The sequence below is a fragment of the Sesamum indicum genome, linkage group LG15 (genome assembly GCF_000512975.1).
Source record: "Sesamum indicum cultivar Zhongzhi No. 13 linkage group LG15, S_indicum_v1.0, whole genome shotgun sequence".
NCBI classification, from domain to species: domain Eukaryota; kingdom Viridiplantae; phylum Streptophyta; class Magnoliopsida; order Lamiales; family Pedaliaceae; genus Sesamum; species Sesamum indicum.
In genome coordinates, this window is record NC_026159.1 from 6,789,954 (window position 1) to 6,810,733 (window position 20,780).

Genomic DNA, 20,780 nt, shown 5'->3' on the forward strand with positions numbered 1-20,780 from the left:
AGATTATATATATATATATATATATACATATATTGAATGTGTGATATATTCGAATTTTGAATTATTTTGAGACAATACGATTCAACAAAGAACATAAATTTCGAATCTGGTGCAAAATACTATTTCAAATCAAATCAATGTTAGAGCTATCCGAAAGTCCATGGCCAATGGACAATGCAAAATCTTGGTCAACTAACGAATACTATTTCAAGTCAAGTCAACGCTAAAGTTATTAAAAAGTCTATGGCCGTATCTAAACAATTTCTTTTATGCTGTGGTTGTGGATAAATAATAATCACCAATATATTTTTTGTTTGCACAATCTATACAAATCATATCCCAAGCAATACATTATATTTGAGGACATCTGAATTAACCTATATTTCGTCGTTTAAAATTAGTTACTTCGAAGTTTTAAGCATTAACCAATAGTGTCTATATGTATAATATGTAAAAAACTTATATTATATTTGCCATCTAATACACAAATAAGTGCATACAAACAGCGATATTCCAATGCCTATCAAAGCTCAAAATGTCTCCCTCAACAGTTCATACTCAAAATCAAAGCCAGCCAAGTGGAATAATAGCTAACTCAACGTTTCCAGGAAACTCAATTTCTCGGATAGGAAATTACCAGAGGGGGGTAGCAGTGTAAGTCAAATTTTTTATACCAAGGACTTTTAAAAGAACTATTCAAAGTAGAGTAGTAGTTTCTGTGTTTTAATATTTTACAAGGGATGTTAAGGTAATTACCCCTATATTAATATCAACAGTCATAGTAACATTGACAGCCAAACAAATAGTTTTTACATCTACGAAGACTAAAAGAAGATTGTAGTATAGGAGGAAATTATGCCAATCCCCAGAAAAGATATCACAGACAAGCAAATCTACCCTGTATGCATGGGAACATCTATCCGACCAGCAACACTATTTGGGCAAACAAAAAATTTATACACATGATATGAAACAAACCTTTTTGAGGTTTCAAAAACTTGGCACAGAGTGATAAATTGTTGCAGTCTTTCGATGTGGAGGGGCCCAAACCTATGTGAATGTCCCGAATAGTGTGGCTACACCACTTCTGCTGCAAAATCATTATCTGGATTAGAGAATGGTCTCAAATAGAAATCACATGACTGATAACAGTTTTCTTTCTCACCCAAACAGTGTTTTTCTTATTGTCTTGAATCAACATTTGATGCTTGAACCTTCAAAATTTTGTTCTTCACACTTACAGTTCTTAGTGACCAGCCGATGATCTTGTTCCACCATCTGAGACAGCCTGTTGAGCTCAATGCAAGGAGAAGGTAGGGAATCTGGAGTGCTATGCTTAGAGGGGAGCACATTAGATGCTTGGCTACTGTTCAGACTCATAGGACTTTGGTTAGGTTGACTTGGAGGACTCAAATGGTCTGTAGATTCCAGATGAACCAAAAGTTTGTTGTTTGCTTCAACTGTAGGCTCAGAAAGTGGAGAATGCTTGGTGCTGCTGTGTTGTTGAATAGGAGAGGTAGTCTCTGTAGATGAACGAGACTGCTGCTTCTGGCTAAACACTCCCCATAAAAAGTACTTGCTCTTGTATCCTGCCATCAACCAATTAAAAATCCAGTGGAACTCAATTTGCAAAACAACAATATGAATGATCAGTGAAGAATCTCAGGTTGGCTTACTCCAATTTTGTAAAGGCAATTCAAGAGATGGAAAGATTAATAGTTCCAGATTATCGATCAGAGTCTTCAGAGCAAGATCTCTCTCGATAACCTCATCAAGTAGAATATCGAAAAGTCTTTCATCCCTTCAAAACAAAGCCAGTAAGGTTAAAAAAAAAGATTGCCACAAAGCATGCTAAATTCAACTACCGATCACCTTTCACATGCTGGAAAGAAATATAGAGCAATGCTAGCGGCTGTAGGCGGTGAGACCCTGAAACATTTCGGCCATGCAACACATTTATCGAGTAGGTGGATTTCAAGCATGGGTGGTAATGCACTTGCAGCCTCAGAGGCTTTGAAGCAGGCTTTATTGGACAGATGAGCTAAAATCTCAACACAGGTCTCACTTTCTTCTTTAATGTTAAACCATCCCCTAGTTTAAGAAATAACAGAAATAGAACAACAGAAAGGAGAGAATAGTATGAGCACCAATGCATTATCTGTAAGAAGGAATCTCATTTCATTTTAGTTGAGAGAAAATTAATTGCCACGTGCGTACAAGATCAGGGAAATGGTAGGACTGCTAGTTGGTTATCTCAACCAAATAATAAGCAAGGGCAGCCTTAGTAGAACTGTAGCAGAGGACAGGTCTTACCTCCATATGGGATCCATAACTGGTTTTGCAGAGAAACAATCATCACGTTCAGAAGAAGGCTGCGCATATAATACATTTGATGTTATGCAATGATCGAATGAGGCTATAGATGAAGTTTCAAGGTTAATAGTTTTGCCCTCTTCTTGCGAGTTGGCACTTTCAATTTTCTTCTGCTTTCTGTCCTCTTCAATTTTCTGAGTCTCATCAAATGAGTTCGGGTTGTTTTCCTCATGAGGTGTGTTAGTACCTTTAGGTGCGAGTGTATGATCATCCATTTCAACTGATTCATTGTGCCCTTCGGAAGGGTCTGCCATTTCAGGTATTGTCCTTTTCTGTTCCGAAATATCATGACCTGTTATCCTTTCCTTTAAATGTTGTGTTTTCGAATCAAGAATTGGAAATTGGCCATCAATGGTTAATTGAGCAGTACCATTGATTCCATTACTAGTCTGGACCAGCCTCTTGTTTTGGTTCAACCTCTCTTTCCAATACTTTCTAGTTTTCAGGACCTTTTGTCTTTTTGAACTAATTCGCTCGCTTTTTCTTAATGGATCAGCTTTACTATCGTTGAGCACACAATCCCAACACCACCAATTGATATTATCATCATCAGGAGAGAAGTCGTCCATACAATAGCTGGAAAGTACAATGATAGATGTGAACAAGATGTATTTGACCATCATGAGTAACTCCATGATCTTGAATCACAGCTACATACTGTATATAATCTGAGTATCATTCTGAAAAATCTAAAACAATGACAAAGTCCTTAATAGATGTTTACAAATACAGAATAACTAAGTTTGATAAGACCATAAGAATATAATTATATAGTCATTACTCGTGGTATCTGCAACAAACATTCCAATGCAATGTACCATATGAATTGTTTGATCTAATCTATTAATCCTTGTATTCTTTCTTCATTAAAAACTCCAAGAACTTCTCTTTTATGACACAGATCAGGGAGTATTATTAGAACTATGCTCAGGGACATTGTTTTCAAGCTCATCTTATTTGAGATACAAGGAGAATCTACTAATTATTACACATACATATTGCAGCGGACAGTTTGATGGGCAATTCTAAACTCACTATTGTAGAAAGCGGCTCTAACTTGAGACCCAGACCTCAAGGAAGTATGCATACCGTATTAAAATAGTCATAAAAGTCAACCAAGGAGAGCCAAATAACTGTCTATGAATGCCTACTAGTATATTGAAATGAGAATTCCGAACATAGAGATAATCAGAGAGTAGCGCATTTAACTGAAATTACAGAAGGATCACATGGAGGGCCGGAAAGTGGATGCTCAAGGGTAAAGAAGCTGAAGCTAATAGAAAAACTGAGAAACTTGCTTGCTGGTTAGCAGGGACCTGACAATTAAGGCATTAGGAATCTTATACTTTCTGAGGACAGAGATCTGGAATCAGTTTATATAAATACTCATCCAAAGTTAACTGCATGCGATTCGAAGTGGACAACAAAGCTTGTTAAACCTGGAGATAATCCCAAGTTGCATAGTAGAGCTTCTTGTTTTACATCTGGCTACATTATAGCACAGTCAGGAATTAAAGAACAAAAATGAGATTTAGCCTCAATCGATCTTTTATCCTAATCTCGCATATCCTTTCACCAAGTTAGTTCTTTTATAGATAAAAGTATCAATGATATCACTATATTATGAGAACTTGGTATTAGCTAAACTTAAATCAAACAGGCTATGTTAATACAGGAAACACATGGAGGGAAAAGTTGCAGGTGTATCCATCATGTCAGTGGGTGCATTTATGAGCTCAATGAATTTAGGTAAACCAAATAGAGAGAGAGAGAGAGAGAGAGCATCATCATTTGTGGCAAAACATCTTAGAGGGTTGGTGGCTAACTGTCTCAAATGAATCTGCAGAACAGATTGGCAAAGCACTAATATTGATTATGAATGATCGGCCTAAATATTAATGCATGATCCATACACAGAGCAAGAATCAGCGTGCCTTTCTGGATGTGATTAATAAATGCTTTTGTGACAATGAACTAGTGTATAAAACATACTGATGAACAGCAGAATCCTGGCACATCCTGCAGTAGATAAGGAGCTCGCTTTCCCCTTTGTCACCACAAGTCAGACAAACATTGACCTGAAATAATATAGCATAGTGAATGCCTTTCAAGACCGTCAACAATCATCTGAAAACAAATAGCAGAAATTTGAAATTCTTAAAGTGAAATGAAAACAATCCACCAATTATCTAGATCTAACTCCTATTGATGTAATCAAAAGCCTATCCATTAGGATCAATAGAAAAGGTAAGAACTGGAATTTGCTAAAACTCATCTGTTTCAAACATCAACCAAACAGTTCACTCAATAACTGAAGTGGCAACCATCTAAACCAATTACATAGGCTGACAGTAAACCGGTAACAATAACAAATGTCGTTTGCATCACTAATAAATACGCTAGCTCAATTCAAAGTGCGATCCATCACAAACTATGAGAAATAGAGGCTCATTCTCTTAGAATATTTGAAAAGAACAAAAGACACAAATTATTTACAATATTACCCAAGCTGCTCAACTTAGAGAAAATGACTTTATCAATTATGCACAATCAAATGAAGACTAAATACAACCTCCTCTATAAGTACTTCCATTAACCGTTACATAATGAATAAGTAAACTCAATTTCCTAATTATCAATGAAACAAAGTAAAAGAGTTAGGCATCCAAACCCCACAAGTATCACACATGTCTGTATCTTTCAAATCACTCTTAAACTGTTACTATATGCCTGTTTACTCATTTGCTTCTCACGAATTTCTTATTTAACTCCCCTAGCAATCAAATCAGACAAAAGGGCATTCCCGCCCACCCCCACCACAAACAATCAAAAACCCAAAAAACTAACAAAATAACATCAGGAAACCCACACAATCACCAAAAAAGAAAAGCAAACCCAAATAAACAAAAAGTGAAAATGAAACTCACTATGAAAAGGATGGAACCCTACGTAAAAACTGCACATTATACGAAACCGAACGTTGTGGGATCAATTAGGAAACAAAAAGGAAACAGGGACGTATGGATATGTAATCTATATGCATGTGTATCACTCACATACTCAGCGTGTGCGCCTGTACTCTATACGTATATTTTGCGTATCTACTCGTAGAGAATCGTAAAGGCAAGACAGAAAATACCGTGGGAACTGAAGAGCCACTTGGAGAAGTCATCGCTGCCTACGGACGGATTATCTACGGATTGCAAACTCCATGCACTCGGAGAACAAACGACTGAAGAAAGCAAAAGGCAGAGACCATGTGCTCAATCATACTACTGTAATTAGTCATTCTTTTGGGACTCAATTTGATATTTTCAGTTTTTTTAATTAGGATAAATTGGATAGAACTCTACCAGGTTTGATACAATTAAAAACCTTGATATTTAAAAAATAATCAATACATTCTTAAAATACTGTATACAGTAGGCTCAGTTACTCTAACCCAATCTAGAACGGAATTGAACTAATAAAAAATGAGCTAGTTCGGTCCAAACCCATTGGAGATCACCGATCTTAAGAATCGATATCTATGACCAACCGAGCCCAAGGCCCAGGACCATTTAGTCTTGGACCAGGCCTGGGCCAGCCTGTTGAGCCTTTTATTTTCAAATCTATTATATATATTTTTAACTATTATTTCATTATATATAATTTTTTGTGTAATTTAATTTATTATTTATTTATTTATTTCTAAATACAATTATAAATTTAAATAATTCATTATAAGAAAATCTCAATATCATTAAAAAAAATCTAACAAGCACATTCGGGCTTGATGTTGGGCCTGAGTTTAAAAATAGATCTAATTGGAACCCACTTAGAGACCTAGGACAGTTCCAAAACTGGCCATAAATAGTAGTTGGCCGATCCTAGGTCGGGTTTTTTGGGGTTGGTCCGTGCTAGTTTTGGATCAGTCCCACCCACTGTGTATCTTGAATACCTCTTACTATGTGATACAATTATGTAATTTTTCGATGCTAGGGTAAAAATATCACTTTTACCATTATTAAAATTTTAACTTTTTGAAAATAAATTGCAAAGAGAATATAAATTCTTTTTTATGTTGGACGGATATCAGGGCCTGTGTATTGTTAGCCCCAACCACCGCATCTAACCTTACTGCGGGGGAGTCTGGAGGTATCGACAGGGCTGGGAGAGGATGGGGAGGCTGGAGATGCGTTCGCTGGCTCTTCCAAGGATAGAGCTGAGAGGGCCACGATGGCAGGCGCAACCACAGCCCCGACCACCATCTTGTCCCGGGGGTGGCGGAGTACTGATCGTCATTATCTACCATCGGAAAATTATTAAGATTAAAAAAATATATTTGTATTTTATTATTCATAAAATTATATTTTTTTGTAAAATGCATACTATTAAAGTCCAAATTTATGTTGTCTTCCCCTGAAATTGTATGTAATTATATCTAACTTTATAGTTTAGAAAATTATATCTAATACCCCTAACGTTTGTTTTATCTAATAAATTGATCCCTTCATTAGTTAAAATCCACAAAATTAATTGATATTAAGAAAAAAAGTTGAATGAAAATCCATATTTACTTCTGAATGACTTATTACAGGTCAAACATGTTTTCTTTGATCAAATTATTTATAAAGGTGAAAATATATCTCATTACATACATTGAATTACAAAAATGTATAAGAAAAGTTTGATTAGAAAAAAAAAATTATTTGACCTGCAATAGGTAAAAATAAATTTTCATTGAATTCTTTTATTAATATCAATAAATTCTGTGATTTTTTAAGAACTAGCCAAAGTTAACTAGTCATACTAATTGTACGAATTTTGCAAGTTACTCCTAGATTATTATCTGACCGAAAACGATCATATACAGTGTATATGTATAATTTTTCACCACAAAATTGACAAAAAAGCAAAATTGATACATACAAAGAATTCTCCAATATTAAACAAAGATGATTTAAGGAGTGAATTCTCCAATATAAACTGCAACCGTTAATAATACTACTTTAATTAGTAAATACAAAGGATCATTTAATTAGGTGATGTTTGGATGAAATTATTTGAATTTGATAAACGAATTTAGAGGAAGTATTTCAAATGACTTCATTGCTAATGGAATAGAAATCCATCACCATGTGCCAAAATATCGTTCTAAATGGGATTTCAAGAATTTGAAATTCTACGCAGTATTGAGTTATCCGAACAAATTCGATGGTTTTATTACTATGAATTTAAACCCTTAGTTCTAAGTCTATCGACTCAAATACAACATTAAATTTTTAGCTAACGTCAGTATTTTTCGATAAAATCGCCAATAACAGTCCATGTTTATAAATGTTGCTCTGTGTACAGGAGATTTAGCTATAATTGCCCAAGTTCAAGAGATGACAGTAGAAATTAACATTTTCAGATGAGATCTGAGTGTAAAGAACTTGTTACAAAAATGTAAGCCATAAAGGCTTTGAGTGAGTAGATCTCCAACCCACAGAGCAATCATTTGAGACTTTAAAGCTATTAACACTGCTAAGATACAAGTAATTAAACCTTACACATGAATGCTAGTATACTAAATAAGAATACAATAATCTTGTTCAATTTAAGCAGTAAAACTCTTCCATTTCTGCCTAATATGATGTCATTTACATTTGAAACTTGTGATCAGTTGAAAAAATGAATTGAACAATAAAACTTCACAGCTTGTTGCTTCCGTAACCTAAGCCTAAAAGAATTTACTTGGGAGGTAGATTAATCGGATCATCGAAGGCCGACACTCTTGACCTTCTGCAGTTCAAGAAATCAAACAGCTAAAGTGCAGGTGTTCCTTGAACAGATTTGCAGTATCAAGACTCATACCGTGCTTCTGAAGCTTGAAAGTGATCGTTTGAGCCGTATCTTAAGCCTCCATCATAACAAAAATTATGACCGATGATTCAAACGTCTAAAATTTCAAGTGGGAAGTTCATGGATTCTCTTGAAACCGGTTGGATTAGGTAAGTAAATTACCAACTCCTAGAGTCTAAGGGGCAATCCATAGTTATGGTACGTTCTGATCGTGCCATTCATGTTACCCGTCACGAACACAAGACCCCACGTTGTGGGTAAAATTCTGGGCCCGTGCCTGGTGGCGGCCTTATGCTGCTGGTGATGATGAAGATGATCGCCACAACAAATGTACGGCTGGCTGTCATTTTCTACAGATGGCAAATCGCACAAAGGAAGCTTTTCTTCGGGCCATGTTAACGAGGCCCTGGATGATCCGTCCATGGAAAACCAGTTTGCTAGGGAGAAACGTTCTGAATCCCATATCCTTGATGAGGACTCTTGGTGGTCGTGTGTCGGCACGGTGGACGGAGAACTGTTGTCTGAATCTGACCAGGGTAATGCAACCGTCACACCTTCAGAGATGAAATGCTCGCAGGAACGTGTAGATTTGGCTTGTTTGGATGTTTGGATGCATAAGTCTTCGTGATTCCACAAGTAAATACGAGAGTCCTCGCCAATGGATACTATGTGCTTTCCACTTGAAGTAAATGACGCTGACATCTGACCACCCGACTTTGTCAGACCTGTTATGATCACAGGGGCAATTTATCAGAAGCACTATGGTAAAAGATAATACAAGTGACAAAATATGATGCGGATAGTTGTTCCTACTCTATTAATTAAAGCAACAGCGTTCAAGTCTTGTGCAAAATAAGATGAAATGAGCTATATCTAGTAATGAGTCCATAAAAAGAGTAGCAAAAGATGGAAATGAGGACCACAATATGATGAGCACAGCATCACTCTTGACTTGAAACTAAACCATTTATATACCTTTGTACTTGTGGACAACCTCAAGCCCGTCAAGGATACGAATCTTGGAGTCCTCTGATGTTATCATCACTCTTTGAGAGTCGTTTTTCATAAACTGAGCAAGAAGAATTCCATGTAAACATGACTTAAAATAAAGAAATCCATACAATTCAGCTACTAGGGAACTGAGAGTGATACCTGAATGCCAGTAATTCTGTTGCCAGACGATTTCTTCCTGCCCTGGATGTTTATCTCTGCATTCAGCAGTAGCTCATCGCCTGTGAAATAAAACATCCATGTTAAGAGTCTTTCTGCAAAAATGTGTAAAATGTATCAATCAGAAAGAATGTCAGGAAAAAATACGCACCTGATAGTTCATAGAAACGGCAGGTACCAGAAACAGAACCAACAACGAATCCCTGTCATAATGAAAGAACCGAAAGTGTTATACAAAGTATATCCAATAAATCTATAATACCTTTGTTTAGCATCAATACCACAGCATACCTTTGCGTTTGGCTGGTAACATACTGCTGTCACTATGTCTCGCACATTAGCCCAATCCTCAACTCTTCTCTTTGGGATACCCCAAATTCGAACTTTACCATCTATGGAGCCACTGATGAAGTAGTTCTCATCCAAAGGATTGAATTGAACGCACGTTACTGATCCATACAAAAATAAGAAAAATTTAACTTTGAGCACTAGTGCATAAAGAATCAGTGAACTACTGTAATATGATAGTTACCGTAATTATTGTGATGGAAAACTCCGATGCATTTGTCAGAGCCCACGTGCCATAGACGAACGGTTTTGTCCATGGACGATGATAGAAGATGCTGCAATGGAAAATCTCTATTAAATACAACTAATAATAACAAACCAAAAAAGTTAAGTAGCAACTGATGACTTACATTAGACGTGGACCATGCGAGGTCCAGGACATCACTGGTATGACCATGAAACTTCTGCAGTGGCTCTTCTTCAATATGGAAGATCCTTTCGGGGATGATAACTGATGCATGAATTGATTTTTTCTTTTGAGGGCTGGATTTGCCTTTGACATCCGGGCTACCAAAACTGCATTTATCATCTTTGCAAATGGCATCTATCGTTGTAACACGCCATATGCAAACTACCCCATCTTCACCACCGCTAGCTAGATATTGGCCATCGGGACTAAACTTCATGGTCCAGATTAGGCCATTGTGGGCTTTAAGTTCTTGCCCCGTATAAACAGCAGTGCACTCCATACACCTCTTTCTGTTCTGTTCTATCATCATACGAGTCATTGTTCCACCATCAGCACATACTTTTGGTTCCTCAGAGGCATCTATCGCCTGGTTTTTCTTCATCTTCTGCGTGAAGTGTCTCCACCAACTCATCACTTTCTTCTTTTTCTTACTAGTTCTTGGGCTATCTCCTAGACAAGCCTGAATTTGTTTCATTTCACATTCTTTATCAGACACAAGGTTTTCATTTATGTCTATGGCCTCCACATCAATGCTTATACTATCCAACCAATCGTCATCGGAATAATCAATCGAACAATTTGCTTCACTGTTCGATTTGCGTCTTTCGGATAGCAAATTCTCATCAATGCTGGCACTCAATGATCCACTAGACTCCATTATTCGTTCGGACCTCATCGTTTCTGATTCAACAAGCATTGAACACTCAACAAAACCCATCCTAGATAGAAAATTTTCCCTTCTCTCCCTAACACTCCGCGGCTCCCTCAACCAAATATCATAATCCGAAATGCCACACATCCAACCTTCTGTCACAACAACAGACTCCTCAGACACCAAATGATCAGCAGTATCAAAGAAAATCTCTTCACCCTCACCAACACTCAACATTTCTTGCAATGGGGTTTCCCTTAGAAATCCACATTAAACCACAAGAACTATCCTAATATCATTTCAGAATAACACTCCCACCCTTTATAAATGAACCCAAATTCCCACAATCACGGCCCGAGTTTCACTCCCTAAACCATGGAAAACAGGTGAATAAACCCACAGTATGCCTTAGCAAGTCCTCGTACTATGCCCCCTTACAAACTCCACAAGTAAGAAGATTCCAATTCAAGATAATTTGACATCACAACACTTGGAAAAGCTATAAAATAACACAAAACCAATGGGAAACCAAGCGACCCATAGGCTTCAAAGGGTTGAAAAACGAGTACTGTACCTTGAATTTCTTGCAAAGCAACCCAAAAATCCCAACAGTATCACCGACCCCCCTTTGATTATGGCCACTGCATCAACTCACAGTCATCCACCTCTCCTACAACCCCATAAACAAAGCAAAACCAACTCCCCCAACAAAGGCTCAAAACCTCCCCCAAGTTCTCTGTACTTTGACTCGGCAGATGGTTTGAAACTGAAGGAAAGGTGGGAAAAAGAAAAAAACCCAATCTTCGGTATAAATAAGTGTCAAAACACCATTTCTTGAAAATAAACAAACACCAACACCAAGCTTTAAATAAATGGGCCTTGAGATCTGTGAGTTGTGAAGATGGTATTTTGGGAATTTTGGCAGCACACGAGCGGCGCAGCACAGAAATGCTGCTGGCAGTACAGATGCCTAACACAATATATATATATATATATATATACGTGTATGTGTGTAGGCTTTATGCGTTGCGTTTCTCTGCCAATATGCTATTCTATATAAGAGGCGAGCTCACCTTTTTCTCTCTCTGTATCCTCAAAATGGCACACCACCGCTCCCTCAACAAACACAATCCAAAGTCAATTTCCACACATAGTCCAAAGCAAGCTGTTAAAAAACACATCGAAACTGGAGTTAAAAAAGGCAAAAACAAGAAGAGCCCACTTCAGATAATCCCAAAACAAACCAAGATTTGCAAGAAACGGAGAAGGGATTAGGCAAAATCAAGAAACAAAAGCGGGTTTGACTTTTTCCCAATTTTTAATAGTGGGGGTGGTGAGTAGTAGTATATTCTATTCTATGCATGGGGGATCATAATTGGGGTAAAGATTACATTTTTGAAAATCATTAATGGTTCTTTTTGGCAGAGATGATGAGTGATTATTGGTGGTTATATGGAATTATTGAAGAAAAAGGCAGAAATTGTGGGGTGGGGGGGTGCATTACAGGCTGTGCAGTTCTTATGTGTTTGTTTTTACACAAACAAACCTATGGAATAAAAGCTTTCAACCTAATTGCCTCGGTCTACTAAGTGTGTCTTTTGGGTAGTGTAGCTGTTGCCTAACAGTCGCACAGACAGAGAGAGAGAGAGAGAGACGGCAAAATATAAATAATAAATAAAATTCAGATAGCGATTAGTCAAGTCGCATTTTATTCATTTATTTTTACCTTGGAAAGAATATTTTTAATTATTAACAGAAAAATAATAATTAAAAGAATTCGACCCATTTGACTGGATGAATTTAAATTTTAAAAAATAATTTCAAATAAAAGAGTGCTAAATTTTTTAAATTTAAAGTTTTTGGTGAAAATATTTTCATCTTACAGTTTTGCCCCTAAGCTATAAAAGTTGGTAAGAACTAGATTTTACTTTTGATTTAAATCGACTTAATTATAGCAGTTTAAAAAGTATAAATTTTAACTCAAAAATATTTTTATGAACTTACCTCCATCAAAAAATTAATAAGCGTTTAAAATAAACTCATATGTAATAATTTATTTTAAGAATTTATCAACTCTTTGCTGCCAAAAAAAAAACCTAAAATAATATAAAATTTTAAATTAATTAAATTAAGTTGATTTAAATTAAAAATTATAAATTTCTCGTCCCTAACATTTTGTAGATATTTTGAAATTTGTTTTAATCATTTCATGCCCAAATACTTAGAAACTTTTATTTTTTTTCAGAAGAAAATAAAAGTTTTGGCAAACACTTATTTTGGTGTAATAACCACAATCAAGAAAAGTTTAAATGGGGAATATGGAGAAGTAAAATGAAATCGTGTGGCGTGGAAAGCAATGATGAAGAAGGCGTGAATAGTACACACATGAGAATCGCATTTTTGGACTTGTTTGGGGAACACAAACATTACATCATTTTCTTAATATATTTCATTTTGGAATTATACATTACAGCCTTACTTAGAATATTCTCAAAACAGATTAATTTTATTTTTTATTGATATCATCATTTTCCTTTTTCTAACTATTATCTTTTCTTGGAATTTTCCCTTCACCTGTTGCTTAAAAAAATAGCGATTTTAATATTATTATTAATTATACATATTAAGCGACAAGATTTTGTACTTTTCACAGTAACGAAATAATGATAAATGTTTTATAAAACCGTCATCGGCAGTCCTACGTAGAATTGTTTGTATAGTGACGACTTAGCAACAATAAATTGTTGATGTTACTATTAATATGTCGATAATTGTCTGCGGTGTCAATGTCTTCATGCGCAATTCACCCATGAAATAAAAATAATAATGCACAATTTTTATCATTAATAGTTATACTATAATAAAATCAAAATTATTGTCATTAAATATATATTTGAAGTATAATTTTAAAAATTATAGTGACAACCCACACACAAAAAAATATATAAACAATCAAAACAAATATATTTTTTTAAAAAGGTTTTTCTACATGTATTTTTTCATTTGTAATATATTTAAAAAAATGATTTATTATAATATCAGACCGTAAATTTACTACGTTTTTTTGTTACAAAATGGCCCTACAAATTCGTAAAAAAAGATTGCACCTGTACTATGTGTGCGGGTTAGAGTCTCTATAACTGATGTACTGTTGTCTAGAAACACACCTATCATGTCAAATAGTGTTTAACAACCATTCAAACACACATCATAGGCGTAAAACCGTTCAACCTTAATCATTAGACCGCTTAAATTGATGTATTAAATGTATTAATTCATTAAATAACTTACTCACAATTTACATGATGAATTTATAAATGAATAAATTACAATGGGTATTCCTGAAATTTGTTATAATTATATTTTTTTATTATTTTTGAAAAAATATAAATACCTTCTAAAATTAACAATCATCTAACAAAAATCATTTTATAACAACCCATTCACAGAATACTTGTTGGACGACCAATATAAATATTTATAATTTTTTATATAATAGTAAAATATTTATAATTATAACAAATATATAAAAAAAAAGTTAAAATTTACCCTTTATAAATTAATTTTAGTATTTCTTGTATATGGAGGGATGACAGTACATTGATGTCTGCATAGCAGAAGAGGAGATGTACTGCCTCAGCTTTCCACAAGGCATACACAAAAGTGGGAATCCCTTTTTACCCTTTGCTATCACACATACCTTTCACCCCCACCCCATTCTCTCATCTTTTAACTTTTAACCCTTTTCCTTTGCAGATAAATCAAATACATTTATGTCTATGGCCTTTGTCCTTTTTTGCCAAAGGAGGAGACTAGGAATTAAGATAAGGGGCAGAACACGAATGCTGTTCATGTGAGTTTGTATTTATATTGATTATCAATTATTGGATCGTATATTAATCTAACGGTTCAAAATATGTGTGATACAGATTCAATGGACAATATCGAATTTCACGACGTCGTTATCATATCTTAATCCTACAATTCACAGTATATATAAGTAGAAATTCTCATGTACGCATGTACGGCACGAAAATAAATCCATACACCTAACTGACCAAAATACCTTTCATATACTCACAATCCCAACTACCCTCAATTCACTGCACATTTATTGTATCCTAAAATTTTTTTATTCAAATTAGGTCCCGTCGAACAGTAAGAAGAACTTTAGGATAATTTCAAATTAGATGAATCAAATTAATCATATGAAAAATATAATTATATTTTTGAAATCATATATTTATATGAAAAAATCATTTTATTTACTATATAACTAATTCTATTTTAAAGTAATTTCTATTTTTGTCGTAGAATAAGATGAAGAACAACGAAAATTGGGAATGTTCAAAATTAAATATAAAAAGTGGAAAGAAAAATGAAATTGGAGTATTTGAAAAAAATAACTTAATATTTATAATTTTATCAATAAATTATAAAAATTAATTAAAAAATATATAAAGATTTGAATCAATTTAATTTAAGCAATTTAATAATAAGATATATACATAAAAATGCTCATTTTCATAGGAAAGGGGTGGGGGGGGGGGGGGGAGGGGGGGGGAGGGGGGGGGGGGGGGGGAAGGGGGGTAAAGGGCATGGCATGGGGTAGTTAGCTTTTTTTTTTTAAATATATAATAATAATATACTTTTTTAAAATTTAAATCATTTACAGTAAAACCTCTATAAATTAATACTCTATAAATTAATAACCTCTCCAAAATAATAAAATCTTCCGGTCCCGACTTGGGCCTTTGTAAACCCCCCCCCACCCCCACCCCCACTCACTTTCAATTTTGGTCTTTTCATTTCTATATTGCTTTTGCCTCTTTTCATGCACCACTTCCCCTTTCAACATGACAACAAACTCTGAAAAAGAAAATTGATTTTTCTTTTTTAGAAAAATATATTTGAAGAATTTAATGCTCTTTACCAACTAATTAAGAACATGTTTGTTTGATTTTATTTTTATACCAAAATATGGATTATTTTTATGCCAGTTTTTTTTAAGTTTATCATAATTACAAATATTCCTCGTTGTTTAAAAACTTATAAATACCCCATAGACTTAAGTGTCATATAATAAATAACTCTTATGGCAACCCATTATAGGGGGATATTTGTTAAACGATCGTTAATTCTAGAAGATATTTATAATTATAACAAATTTTGGGAAGCCCGTTGTAATTTAATCTTAAAATTAATATGAAAACTTAAGTTTTGACTATGATTAATCAATATTTGCATAATTTAAGTTATGATCAAAATATTTATCATGATTCTTAACCATGACTGTTGTTTTTTGTCTAGTTCGAAAAAACAATAGTAAGTGTAGTCGTTACGTAGTCGTGATTAATTATATTGATCATGATTCTATTTTTGTCCATAAAAATTAGTCTGCACGAAAAAGTAAATTTTTTTCATAGTGTTTACTATGAAATTAAACACATCCTCTAATGTACTTTCTCGAATTATTTTAGATTTTATTATTTTTAAATAACTTTAAAAAAGTGACTTAAAATAAATTAAATACTTGGTTGTTTTATGGCACATGAAATCGCGTTTTGTCCCCCGAAAAGTAGAGTTCGAAAAAATGCATTTTAGATAAATCCTTCTATTAAAAACAAAAAAAAAAAAGGGAGAGAGAGAGATAAGTCCTTCCACAAATAACGATGGACGGCCAACAGAAGTCGTGCTTCACGGAAAACCATCACTTAGCTAATACCCTAATAGTAATTGCAATGTGATATATATATATATATATAGATAGATCGAGAGACGAGTTTTCGGTGCAGGACGCGCTGTATAGAACGTGTTAATTAGACTAATTAAAAAAATAGGTAGTATTTATATACACGGGATAATTACATAATACACTCTGCTCATCTCAAATTTGGTGTTATTATACGTAAACTTTTTATGGTTGGAAAATTACATCTAACACTATTGAGCTTTACTTCCATCTGATAAATAAGTCCCTCTTTAGTTAAAATTTACTGAATTTGATAATATTAACAAAATTACATTTAGCACTCTTGAAATGTGCTGATATCAGCAAATTTGATGAATTTTGACTAACGGCAGGACTTAGTTGTTAGACGAAGACAAATTTCAGGGGTGCTAAATGTAATTTTCCAAACTACAGGAAGTCTACACGTAGTTACATCAAATCTCAAGGAAATAGAGTATAATTATACCTATATATATATATGTATATTTCCACGGACATACCGATTACCAATTTTTATTTTAGGTAAATTATAAGGAGTTCTCCTGAGGTTTGCTTTAATTACAAATATCTTTTTATTGTTTAAAAAATTACAAATACCTTTCTAAAATTACAAGTAGCATAACAAATACTTTTAGATTTTTGTTCATGTGGAATGAATATTAGGGTGTGCGTGTGTGTATATATATGGAAATAATAACTTTTATCTTGGTTAGATGAAACAAATCTTAATTATAATTTTTTTATATTATATATTAATTACATGAAAAATATAATATAATACGTTTGAGCTGAAAAGCTGATTAGGGCAATGAACAACACACTAAGGATGTGAGGTGGTATAAGAATGAGTTGAGTATGGGATAATGAAGGGTGGCGTAGTCTTCACTCTCCACTTTTGACTGCAATGGACGGAGATATTGACGTCTGCAATATTGGTGCATCACTGCAATGGACGGAGATATTGACGTCTGCAATCTTGGTGCATCACTGGACGGCAAACAACACCAACCCCCCCCCCCCCCCCCCCACCCCACACACCCACCCAAGCCCCCCATACCCCCATAATAATAATTATATTTAAACTCTTTCTAAAAATAAAAATTATAATTTTTTTTAAAGTTTACTGCTTACAACGACCTCTTTTCATTAAAATTTAAACAAAAAATATTATATAAATTTTAATTTTACTTCTTATTTAATATTTTACGTAATAATTTTGTTCTATACGGAAAAAATATAACGATGTTAATCTTACTCTCTCTATATAGATCACATTTATCCCTTTATAATTTAAATAATACATGAACATATTAAAAAGAGACAAAATTAAGTTTATGTATATTTTTTTTATAAAGTCAATATTTTTCGTCCAAACTTTAATGAAAGAGAGTCGCTTGTAAATGCAGAATTTTTAGAAGGGGTGTAAGTGTAATTTCAATTTTTTTTTAGAAAAGTATAATTTTACATTTTCAGATGGGGCTTAAGTGTAATTCATCCTAATGAAAGATTGAAACTATGATTTTAGAACGAAAATGCATTAGAAAAAATATGATTTTTAGCTACGGTTAATTTTTGTAGCCAAAAGAAGAAACTCATAGCAAATACAAATCAAACATAGCTTCGCAATGCCAATTGGCCATTGTTTCTGCAAGTGTAGCCAAAGCATTAGCCACGGCCACAATCATGGCAAATATTTTGCTTTGGTTTTGTTTAACCGTGGTTAATAGTATTAATTTACCCTAATTTTTATGCCGTGATCATTTATAGCGTAGCGAAAACTTAATTTTTTTTTTGTAGTGATGCAACCCTAGAAAGTTAAAGAATAAAACTATTCGCAAAATGAGTAAATAGGAACAGTAGCCCCAACTTTAAAATATCACGTTAAATTCACATGTATTTTTCCAATAAAAAGAGTGATCTCCGATAAAACAAAAAAAAAAAAAAAGAATTGAAATTATTAACAATTAAAAAGATATAAAACTAAAATACTGCTCCAGAAGATTAAAAAATAAAAACGCCAAATAACCTAAATTATTGAACCAAAAATGCATTTAAACCTAATGAAACTAAAGGCCAAGAGGAATTGAGATCTTCACAAATCTTTCCTTGATTTCTTCTCATTAAAACCAAAAAGGTATTAATGTGTGTCAACTAATTAATGGTGATTAAGAAATTAATTAAGAAGGATGAAGTCCAAACAAGATCATACTTTTCAGGCTAATTTGATTAGGTGAAGATCTTGCCCACTTTTTCTAATTAATAATTCAAACACCTTTTCATCACACAATTATTTACAAATCAAATTAAATAAGAATTAATATTCAATGATGCAAATTAAAGATGTAATTAATTAATTAATTATTACAACATGCAAAAAGCTTCCCGGATTGATGGCTATTAATTGTGCACGATTCAGAATCTTATACAACACATATAGACGTTACGACATGGTGTCCACACTCATAATTAATTTTTACATGACATATTTTATTAATTTCTTATTTCATAAATATGGCGTTAAAAATTTACAATGATAATTAATAAATATGTTTGAAAATATACGAGAGTACAACACCAAAGTGCAATAAATATTTTGAATTTAATTTTGTATTATCTACAGTGATAATTTTATACACAATTCTTATCACTAATCATTATATAATAATAAAAACAGAATTATTGTCACTTAATATATATCTTTTGTGATATCATTAAAATTATTATTAGATATCTTCGTCAGTAATCTTATATTTTTTTTATAGTGTAAAGCGGACAATACATTGCTCCCTGGAGCTCAATTGTATCGCATGCCCTATCATTTGGCGCCACTAATGGATTACTCCTACACTATAAATATCAGAGACTTAAAAATCATAACAAATTAATATTATATACTACGGTCAGATAGACCTAATAAAAAATTTTAAGTTTTGACCATGGTTAATAGATATCTTCATTGGTTTAGCGATGATAAAAATATTTGTCATGATTTTAGCTATGGTTAATATTTTGGTCCCACATGCAAAAATGACTAATTAATCGTTTCACAATCGTGGTTAATTAGCATTTATTTAATTTTAGACTTTTAACCATGATAATTAACCATAACAAAAAGTTATATCTTTTTCTAGTGCATCATCTGTGCAAACAGAGCCATGTCTCCATCTCGAGCCTCTTGTAAAAAGGGAGCTGACGATGCTACCGTACTTTCTACATCGATCGTAATCTAAAAACCTGTTCTATTTATAAGCCCCAAAACCTCTCACATCGGTTGCAATTTAAAAGCCCGTGTGACTTATAATAAATATTAATGCATTCTCTCTAATGAGATACATTTTTCTAGCCAAAATGAATAATATTTTCAGTTATACAGGACTCGATCGCACTACATACCATATCATATATATATATATATTGAATTAATTGTGAAACTTAATATTATTTGAATAGTGTATATGTAGTCTCACTATAGTTGCAACTCTCAACACACCATCTTTTTGACTGCATCAAACTACGTACAAATTGAATTATTGTATTGAACATCATATGCCCAAATTGATGTAGCTAGGTAGGCTCAAAAGTTGTGTATTAATTGAATTATATTTGAACCCCACTCACATGCTTTTCCTCATCACAATTTTATCAAATCAAACTCACCTTACTTTCCCACTTTGCATTTGACTTGGAATGCACACTCCCCCAAATCCCCAACCACTCCCAAATATTTAATATTCATGTTTGTTGCGTTTTTATTTTCAATTTTTCTTCATAAAATATGAATATATTTTTGGATGAAATTGTATTTCATATGAAACTGTTGTGTCAGATCAATATATGTTCAATTAAAATACGTATAAACAAACATATTTTTCTTTTAATCACGATTTCAAAACACTACAAGAAATATGATAAATACTTGCTAAAAATTTGATACTAAAATCAGCATCGGGCTAATTAGCAAGTAAAATTTTTGTTGCTAGTATGTATTATTTGATATATCCATCTTTTAAATAGTTCGTCGCTAAATTCATATCAAATTAATTTCCCATGCTAAATTCATTAGCAAGTAAATTTCTTGCATTAGATAATACAAATCAGCAACGAGATATTTACTTGTTAATTATTTTAACGTTAATTTTTTTTCGTTACTATTGAACAATTTTGTTGTAGCGAAAACTAAAAATCAAGAATGAAAACACAAACAAACAGACATTGAAACCTTAATTATTTCAACCTAATTCACTATATTGTTTAATTCCAACACACACACA

General features: G+C 33.3%; 2 protein-coding genes across 3 annotated transcripts; both read right to left on the reverse strand.

The window, feature by feature from the left end:
* On the reverse strand, window positions 884–3,009 carry LOC105178383. 2 transcript variants are annotated; one of them, XR_002288390.1, is made up of 3 exons: window positions 1,677–2,292; window positions 1,166–1,589; window positions 884–1,090 (listed from the first exon to the last, which is right to left on the reverse strand). XR_002288390.1 is itself a non-coding variant. In XM_020699280.1 (3 exons), exons 1-2 carry the CDS (start codon window positions 3,006–3,008, stop codon window positions 1,869–1,871), a joined length of 918 nt encoding a protein of 305 aa, XP_020554939.1. In that variant the 5' UTR covers window position 3,009; the 3' UTR covers window positions 1,534–1,589; window positions 1,677–1,868. The 2 variants fall into 2 exon arrangements, 1 of the variants encoding a protein (XP_020554939.1); XM_020699280.1 differs by lacking the exon at window positions 884–1,090 and adding an exon at window positions 2,314–3,009 and having other exon boundaries at window positions 1,534–1,589; window positions 1,677–2,091.
* Window positions 7,788–12,349, reverse strand: LOC105178110 (uncharacterized WD repeat-containing protein alr3466). Its single transcript, XM_011101475.2, has 7 exons — window positions 10,068–12,349; window positions 9,902–9,992; window positions 9,661–9,818; window positions 9,521–9,572; window positions 9,352–9,431; window positions 9,175–9,268; window positions 7,788–8,924 (listed from the first exon to the last, which is right to left on the reverse strand). The coding sequence occupies exons 1-7, from the start codon at window positions 11,013–11,015 to the stop codon at window positions 8,368–8,370; spliced, it is 1,980 nt and encodes a 659-aa protein (XP_011099777.1). The 5' UTR covers window positions 11,016–12,349; the 3' UTR covers window positions 7,788–8,367.

What these genes read in the sequence shown, in the direction of transcription:
- LOC105178110 (XM_011101475.2), bottom strand. Translation starts at nt 11,015, where the DNA reads ATGTTGAGTGTTGGTGAGGGTGAAGAGATTTTCTTTGATACTGCTGAT. An exon ending in ACAGAATTACTGGCATTCAG is followed by an intron (nt 9,269 to 9,351) that starts GTATCACTCTCA and finishes CTTCTTGCTCAG; the next exon opens with TTTATGAAAAACGACTCTCA. An exon ending in GGTTGTCCACAAGTACAAAG is followed by an intron (nt 8,925 to 9,174) that starts GTATATAAATGG and finishes TGATCATAACAG; the next exon opens with GTCTGACAAAGTCGGGTGGT.
- LOC105178383 (XM_020699280.1), bottom strand. Translation starts at nt 3,008, where the DNA reads ATGGAGTTACTCATGATGGTCAAATACATCTTGTTCACATCTATCATT. An exon ending in GTTATGGATCCCATATGGAG is followed by an intron (nt 2,092 to 2,313) that starts GTAAGACCTGTC and finishes TTCTTAAACTAG; the next exon opens with GGGATGGTTTAACATTAAAG.